The following is a 9,159-nucleotide window of genomic DNA, read 5'->3' as shown; positions in this document are numbered from 1 at the left end:
AAGAATGTTATTATTAGCCATATTTGTTTTCTAAACATGGACCAGAAGCTACTGATAAAAAATATCTTCTTCATTCTTGGCACACGTAGCTAAAACTTGCACTTTCTCCAGATTCTTTCCCGCAACAATCAGTTCCTACTTTTAATTTATACTTTAATCTAACTAGAGATTCTAGACATGGCAAATTATAGCAAATTTTTCACATCTAGAATCTAATTATGGAGTGCTCATCTTAAATTCAGAGTCATCTAGGATTCAGGTAAATAGGGTACATGCAGATAACATCTATTGTACATCGTATAGCTGTTCCTCTATCACTTGCCTTTCAAGCAATTAGTATTTCCTGAAAGACAGAATAATTAAAATGCTCTATTCATTTTAATTTCTGATAATTTGCCAGTGAAAGAGATTTCATATTTTTCCAAGTCTGTTGTTTGATTCTGATCTGTTTCAGGAATGGGGCAAGATTAGATTAACCTAATTAATCTAACTGGGCTGTGATTTGTACCTGGGATGTTTCCCTTTGTATAATTCAGTGGTTGCATACTGGTCTAACATCATTAATTTTAGACATGAGAGAAGAGAATCAAATCTAAAATGTGAAAGAATGGTACATAAAATAAATTATAAAGCAAGATTATAGTGTTATTATTGCAAGGTGGTCACATCATTTCCAGAAATAAGGCAAGAATTAGTCAAATGAGTTAAGAGAAATGTATTTATAATTCCAGACTAATATAACATACTCCAAAATCTTTTTATAGCATGGTACAGTAGAAGTCTCTTGCTACGATGCTTTGGCAGACTACATAGAATGCTCCATGATACCGCACCTGCTATATTAATTCTGTTTTTCTCAGAAAGCAAATTTTAAGTGAGAAATAATCCAAATAGCAAACACTGAGATAGTTTGTTTTTGTAGGGTTCTGGCTCCTTTTAGTCTGAAGTAAAACAGAGCTACAGTAGGCAGTTGCCGTAAGTGGAATTATCCTTCTGGGAACAAGCTTGCTCAAATAACATTTTTGTTGTGTTAAGATTATAGTATTTACACTAGTCAGAAGCCTCTTTGCCCCACTCGATCACATAACTAAAAGACAAACTATATGGGGGGGATGTATAAAGGAGAGGTATTCTTTTATGCTACAAAAAGCCCAGAAGTTACCTTCCAATTGTAAACTAAAAAGTGATTTTTTTGCCATTCATCTTCATCTATATACAATGCACTATCTCAGAAGATACAAAAAAAAAAATAACGAATGTACATTTTCTTGAAACATAATCCAACTTGCCTAAAAATGTCTCTCTGAATTATATTTAACATATAGACAGGATGAAACCTTTTCTATTGAAGGTTGGCACCTGAAGCAGGCTTTCCTCATTATGATTTGGCAATCATATATCCTTTATCAACTCTCAGTTTCCAGCATTTGTGAATGAATAAACCCCCTAGAAGCAGGCAGACCAGTGCTACTGGAATCATTGCTATGTACCAGGAGAAACTGATTGCTGTAAAGAAAGAGAGAGAAATATTTTATATAGACATATACACACACACAAATACATTTATTTATTTATTTAATATCTATATATGAAACAGCATAATTTTGTAAAGTCAAAAAAGCCCCAGAAAATGAGTATCTGATCCTACAGCCTGCTCACTGAATGGGCCCTTTGATAGTAATGAGCCTAATCAAATGAGTAAGAAATACTCACTTGGAGTGAAGGCTGAAGGATCAGAATTTTAGGGTTTGTCTATGAGGAGAAACTCCTGTGAAATGAATGAGGGTGTGAATTCAAAGTACAGTATCTATTACACTAGATCCCTGGATGGACACCCTCAGTCCACACTAAGAATGCCTTTGTGTGGGTTAGTTTAATTTAGTTCCAGTGTAGACTATGTTAAACCTCACAAAGGAACTCTTAGTGTAGAATAAGACCTTGTACAGACATTCAGTTTCTCCTGGGAGAGTCACTCCCAAAGGAAACCAGGAGTGTACAGATACTCAGGCTTTTTCTCTCAGAGTAAAAATGGCAACTCCAAGAGAAAATAATGGGTAGCAACCAGGGTTAAATCATTCCCAAGATATTTGCAGATATTTGCAGTATACAGATATTCGCTCTCCCAGGAGTGTTTCTGTACATGAGCGAATGTACAGGAGCAAATATCTGTACATGCTGTGCTTCTCTCAAAAAAGAACATAGTTCCTCTCCTCTCCAGGGAGACTGTCTGTCACTCACTGGACTCCACAGCTCCAGCAAGGAGTACCACACACCTCCATCCCAGTCCCCATTGTGCTGCAGGGAAACCCAGGCTGACCATGGGGAGTCTGGTTCAGCCAATCAGGACTACCCTATGCACTACGGTCATCTGTCACCAGGAATACTAAAGGAATCTACAGAGCATACTGAAATGTGTGCACAGGACCCATCAGGCTGCACAATGTCTGCGCTGCAAGATCTCCTCTTTTCAGGGCCTCACTATTTGAGGACTCCTATACATGTGCAGGGAGCCAGCTCCGATGCATTGGAAATCCAATGCGCTGGATCAGACTTGATTAATTGAGTCTGCTGGAGCACAGAAATAAATGCACTCCTGTAGACTCACATGTATGAGCATCCCCGTGCTGAAAAATGGTGTCAGGGTACTTTGAACTGAAGCTTGTTCGATAAGCTTTAGTTCAAAGTGCCCCACCGCCATTTTTCAGTCTGGGGGATGCTGATACATGCAATGTTCTGAGGCTTTTAATTAGCGTGGCTCATTAATTAAAGTGCCCCTCCCCCACCTCCCAGGGCATGTATAAAAATGCCTTGTATGTCTGTACATGTGGCTCTGGATAAATTTCTCTACCAGGAGAACAAACCTGGAAGAATTCTTCCAGATTATGTGAATGGGTATATAGAGCCTAAGAGTACTCATGTGAGAAGCTAGTATGGAATTGCTGTTCTAGGCAGTTTCCTTATACTGGCAATCCCTTTAAGTTACAGTGATCAAAGCAAAACTGATTGAAATCTAACTTTTTTACTAAAATCAACCTAATTTCCAAGATTACCCAAATCACAGATCATTTGGATTATACCATTTGTCTTTTATACAAGAAACAAACTAGTACAATAATTGGTAACTAGGGTCAGTGACCACCGCTGCTGCCACAAGACAAAATCACAACACTGGCAGAAACAGTGGCAACAGCTGGAAGTTGCCACTGCTCCTGTGTGTAGCAGCTGCCCCAGATCCCTCAGCCAAGTCATTATGCCTCTGATAATAGTCTATATCTATTAATGGATTTTCTTCTCATTAGTAATTCTTAGATAACCTAACAACTCATAGAAAATGTGAGCAGCACATCAAAAAGCCAGAAACAGTAAAACCCCAAAAATGAATGAATTGTGTCTTTTAATTAAGACTTTAAATGTTACTGTGCCTTTCTACTGCCATATGAGCAGGACTTAGTCATCAACAACACACAAAGAAACAATTTGTGTTACTCCATAAGGTTTTCACAGATGTTTCTCAGTCCATCTGACCATAAGACTTGTTTCCAGACAACGCATAATAACTTAATCCATTATAATTCAAACCAATCATTATTTCATTGGGAGTCTGTTTCTTGACATAGCCACCTTATTCTACTTCACTTGAGGCACTGCTTGAAATCCTGACCTCACTGAAATCAGTGAGACCAGGTTTTCAACCATTCTATACAAAATGTGTTCCCAAAGAGACTCAGCCCCATGCAGACCCTAACTTGTGTTGAATGTTACTACTAAGACGACTACAGACAGTGTCCTTTGTGTGTGAGGTGCCCCACAATACCATACTCAGCAGTGAGTGTGCAATTAAATGAAGCAGCCATTATTTGCTCAACAACAATTCATGCACTATTAAGATATGTTTAAATTTGATTTCATGGTAATTGACAATTATAGCTTGTTTTTCTTCTCCAGCTTTATGTGCAATCAAAATCAATACCTTCTTCTTTGACCCGCGTTGGCAGCACTTGGTACCCGTCACTGTTCTGGGCTAAACACTTAAAGTCTGTGTAGAAATCCACTTCTCTGACTGGATCAAAAATCAAGGGCACCTCAATGAAGTTTTCACCATTTTCTACAATTTCCCTGGAATAAAAATAATACATTTGCTTACCTTCTTTCATATCTAACATGAGGTTACTCATCTGAGTTGGCACCAGCTTAATAGTCAGGGGTCAGGGGTCTGGTATGGGCCCAATCTGACAGCCCAATGGAAAAGACTATTACACAGTTTCCAGCCTCCATTTCTTACTCCCTGTCAACATGGGTACCTGTAGCTCAGCTTCAGCAGGACTCAAGGATGCTCCCCTCCTCCCAGCCTATTCTAAAGCCTCAGGTTAGAGCACTTTATAGCGAGTTTGAATCTCCTCAGGCCTGGAGCTTAGGTTTCTCATGCCTTAATCACCAGGCTATTATGTAAAAGGAGGAGTAGCAATAAATTTTATTGAAAGTGATTGTGGTTGCAGTGCTCTGTGTTGAACTCAATTGGTGTATCCTTTGGGCATACATAACAGATCACTCTTCTGGGCAGAGTTTAGAAGTTTGAACAGAAGCCTCAGGGAACTTTACAATTCAAAATATAGGCGCTGAATTAATTTAGGAGCCTAAGGAGCTTTGTGGTGCTTCAGCAGAGGTATTCTGGGTCAGGTTTGAGGACTTAAGCATCAAAATTCCAATTAAGACCCAACGAGGCACACTTAGTTTTCCATTCTGGCTCAGTCCCACAGTCACTTGTAGGTGTATAAAGATATTCATAAGTGAGAATTCCCATAGGAATTAATGGACCAACCCATTAGCATGAGCCTGCTCACTTGCATGTGTTTTTTAGGATCTGGACTTAAAGGATCAAATTAAATAAAATTTAGAATCACATCCAAAAACAGAACTGTTCACTTCTTACTTCACCCTCTGATATTCAATAGCACAGAATGTGCCTATGACATTTCCAAACAACCTCCCGCCCTCAAGCAAACAGCGTGACAGCTCATCAATACTCACTGACGCTCCCCCACTGTAACTCGGTCGTCTTTGTACATCATGTCAATGTATGTGTCATTGGCAAGCCATACCACAATAGTATAAAAGTGTCTGCTTAATCCAATAAATACTTTACATGGGATAATCATCTTATAGCCTGTTTTTAGGAGAAAAGAAAAAGAAATTGCACAGATATATTTAGAGGTGTAACTGGCCAGGACTGTGCTCTCTCACTCCTCCCTGTACCTTCAGCAGAGGCTCCAGCAGTGGGCAGAATACAGCAGTAGTAGCAAGTTCACTGCTGCTAATGGCAGAAGTCATTTCATTTCTTTGCTACAGACATCCATGTTGACAGGACACAAAACCTCCTGATTCTGGTGGCAAAAAATGGACTGACATCTCCACCATAGCAGTAGCAAACTTCAGCTGCTACCACTGTACAGAACTATATTGCCCATAATGCCCTATACCCACCACCTCTGCTTGCTGCTGTGGCTCAAATTGGAAAGTGCCAGAGAGGACAGACTGGGGGATGAGAGGATGACTTGTTCCTCCCATCTCCTCATTAGACAGTGCCCAGAGCTCCGGCCTGCTCACCCATCCAGTTTTATGCTACTGGATATATTCAGTCACTGGTGGGGGGCACAACAGAATGAACCAGCTCAGGTCAGAGGTCAGCAGGCATTAGGACCTACCTGCTGTTTCTGCTTATCCACACAGATTAGCTGCTGCATGACATGGCAAACAGCAGAGCAACATATAGGCAGAGCAACCCCACTGCCAGAGCCCTAGACAGCTGAACCACACAGTGAAATGCTGCCAAAGCCACAGCTCCATAAGCTGGATCCAGACTGTGGGCCATTGGTTGCCAACTGCTGTATTAAGCAATACCATTTCTCACACTGAAGACCACTAATTTCAGTAAGAGATAATACCCCACACATGTTGACCATAGCTTCCCCTTTTCATAGCTACATACCAGGCTAATAGACAGAGCAGCTCTGTCCAATTAGTCCATCTCTGCTTCTTGGCAGCAAGACTAAACATTTTGGCAGCTGTCCCTATTATTTAGACACTAAGCAAATATCTGGTTTTTTCATACGTCAGTGAGTAACATTTGCTTTAGCCACATTCCTCAGGAGACAAGTCTACATTCCAGAGGCCCAAATCTTTCTGAGACATTGCAATTACTGTGCGTCAAAGGAATAATTTACAGCTTAAGAGCCACCTGATTCACAAGCAATGTAACATCATTCCTAGATGTGCTATCTGTTGGAGGCAATCCTGTTCAAAATGACAGTGAATACAAGAGGAGCCTCCAAAAATAGGTAAAGGCACAATGAAAATATCAGGAATTTTGCAATAAACCACTTTAGTCCTAAGTTAGGATGATGAACCTTCACCAGGGTGCAACTACTTCATACTGAAAATATGTGGTCAGATAACACACTTGAATTGAAGTGCAAAGTATACATGAAACTAACTGTGAGGTAGGTAAGTAGAGAAAATTCTGGTTTGCATTAATGCAGTGTTGGGGTGTAATGGCAAAGGGGTTATGTTGACTTGCAATAGCTCCGGCTCCCAAATTCAAGCCGTGTCTTGATGGGTGTTGAAGGCTACCCTTGGTGACCCTGCTATAAATGGGTACAGTGGGTCACTCACACTAGGTCCAGGAAGACAAAAATGGCTGGACGTGATGCTAGCCAACATCACTCCCATAGGAGTTGTTAGTTACAAAAACTGGTGTGCCTTACACATGTTACTCATTTAATTCATTTAGGCTCTGATGTCATAAAAGGGAAAGGGGACTTAAAAGTCAAGTTTTTGGAGCATAAATTAGTAGTTAATACAGTAAAAAAAAGTCTGTTGTTAAATGTATTTTAGATTTTGGGGGAGTTGGAGATTTGGAACATAAGCGTCACGTCATAAAATAATGTACAATGTAATGATGTTGAGACCACATCAAGATACCCTGATCATTAATTACAGAGTGTCTGAGAAGCTACAAGTCAAACACTTAAAACAAACAAAAATGTTCCAAAGTCAAGAAAACCATTGTTCAAGGCTATGAAATAGTCCAGATCCTCCTTAAGGAATACAGAGTGGGGGAAGTTAGGAAAGATAAGAAAGAAATGTTGAATAAGCCAGAGCTCTAACGATAGCGAAACAAGGTTCTTTGGGTAAATGTGATATCTTTTATTAGACAAACTAAATAGTTGGAAAAATTGTTCTTTGCAAGCTTTCAGGTACAAACACGCTTCTTCAGGCAGAGGGAGAGTCTACAGTTGTATTACAGTATTACAACTGTAGACTCTCCCTCTGCCTGAAGAAGGGTGTGTGTACTAGGCCTGTGCAAAGCGGCTAGTACTCGCTTCGGATTCAGCTTCAGGCAATTCAGAGGACAGTGATTTGATCTGGTGAGTCGAATCATTGTCCCGATTCCATTCAGTCAAATCTGATTCAGAGATTTGGCTGCTGCCCCAGCCCCCCCATGGCTGCCCCACCTGAGCTAGCTCTGGCCTTTTAAGGAAAAAAAACCCCCAAAAAACCCTAGGACTCACCACTCCTGCCAGCACGGCGCAAACCCGCTTCCCTGCACCATGTGGGGGGCTCTACACGAGCCCCCAAAACCCCAAGGCCACTGCAGGAGCAGTAAGTCCCAGTGTTTTTCTTGGGTTTTTTTCCTTAAAGGGCCTGAGCAGGTCCAGGCGGGGCACCCATGCAGGGGCTGGGGAAGTGAGGGAAAGGTCAGGGAGCTCATGCAGAGCCCCCCACACAATGTGGGGCAGTGGGGGACAGCAGGGCTCACCCCCCGCCTGGCATCACTCGGTGAGCACCAGGGCTTTTTTGAAAGTACTGGGAGCTGGGGCAGGAAGGGGTAGCCATGGGGTGACTGGGGGAGAAGGAAAGGGTCAGGAGGGCTGGCAGGGGCCCCCCCACACCCAGTCGCCCTGCCCCTAATACTTGCCAGTTCGGAGTCAGCTACAGCCACCAGGGACTGTGTAAATCATCAAAACACTCCAAATTTTTGCTGAAGATTCAGAGAGCTTTGAATCGATTCATAGCTTTAAAATGGTCCCGATTCAGTTTGGATTCAGAGATTCGGCCACCAAATCAGGCTGAATCGAACCACCACCCGAAGCTTCGCACAGCACTAGTCTGTACCCAAAAGCTTGCAAAGAATAATTTTTTCCAATTATTTAGTTGGTCTAGTGAAAGATATAACATTTACCCAAAGAACCTTGTCTGCCTATCTCCTTAGACCAATACTGCTACAACCGACAACCCTCTAAAGATAGTGAAATGCATTTGTTGCTTTACTAGCCATTATCATACAATGTAATTTTGCTTCAGTATCTGTTGAATTGACGGAACCTGCAAATTAACAAAGGTTAATGAATAAAAACCACCCCTAGCTCAGATCCTCAGCCCATGCAAATCACAGTTGGCAGAGCTATAACAGTTTATTACTAACTGAGACTCCCCCCATACTTTCCTGATTTTGGCCTTACCAGGAACAGCTAATGTAGTCTTCTGATCTGGGTATACAATCACAGGTGTGTTTCTCTTCTCTGTTTCTGAACAGAATTGAGAAGACCAAAGGCAAGGTTAATGCAATACACAACAGAATAACCATACAAGACCTACAAATGGAAATTTTCCATTCTGTATAGCACCTTTCTCACTCTAGTAAAGCTTTTGATGCTACCATTTACAATGAGAGGAATTACAATTTCAAGCTAATGGACTTAAATAAGGAAAATTGTTAGACATGCGTAGATTCAGGCCTTGATCATGAAAGCTTCATCATCATCATATAATGCACAGTAGGATGATAAAGGTAGACATGTGCAACAGGGAACAGATATTTATAAGGTTAAGCATAAGACGTAGTCTTCTCCTCTGAGAAGTAGAGCTAGAAATCCTTGCACAGCAGTGCTCAAACCCACAAGAGCATTCTCAACACTACGTTTTGAGCAGAAATGTTGAAAGTGAACCTCAGGCACACAGCTAAGACTCTTAGGAGACCCTCTCCAACTTTACACCTGCTGTTAGGTGTTATGTCAGTAAATCTAGCAGCCACAAAGCACGTTTGGCTTAATGCAGGTTTTCCTTTCCAATCACTATCCCACTCATCACTTCTCCTCTAAC

The 9,159-nt window shown here is 41.2% G+C and overlaps 1 protein-coding gene across 3 annotated transcripts in view; it reads right to left on the bottom strand.

Moving 5' to 3' along the window:
• Positions 1–700: 700 nt before the first annotated feature.
• Positions 701–9,159, bottom strand: part of LOC109306228 (interleukin-1 receptor type 2-like) — a 44,512-nt gene continuing 36,053 nt past the window's right edge. For all 3 annotated transcript variants that reach the window (XM_019529549.1, XM_019529551.1, XM_019529550.1), the window contains 4 exons: positions 8,520–8,585; positions 5,029–5,164; positions 3,971–4,116; positions 701–1,506 (listed from right to left, as the gene is read on the bottom strand). In XM_019529549.1, the coding sequence (XP_019385094.1) occupies positions 1,379–1,506; positions 3,971–4,116; positions 5,029–5,164; positions 8,520–8,585 (476 nt within the window). In that variant the 3' untranslated portion in view covers positions 701–1,378. The remainder of the gene's footprint in view (positions 1,507–3,970; positions 4,117–5,028; positions 5,165–8,519; positions 8,586–9,159) is intronic.

This window comes from Crocodylus porosus, unplaced genomic scaffold (assembly GCF_001723895.1).
Source record: "Crocodylus porosus isolate Cpor-Errol unplaced genomic scaffold, CroPor_comp1, whole genome shotgun sequence".
Classification (NCBI taxonomy): domain Eukaryota; kingdom Metazoa; phylum Chordata; order Crocodylia; family Crocodylidae; genus Crocodylus; species Crocodylus porosus.
The sequence above is the reverse complement of the archived record's forward strand: the minus strand, read 5'-3'. Positions and strand labels throughout refer to the sequence as shown.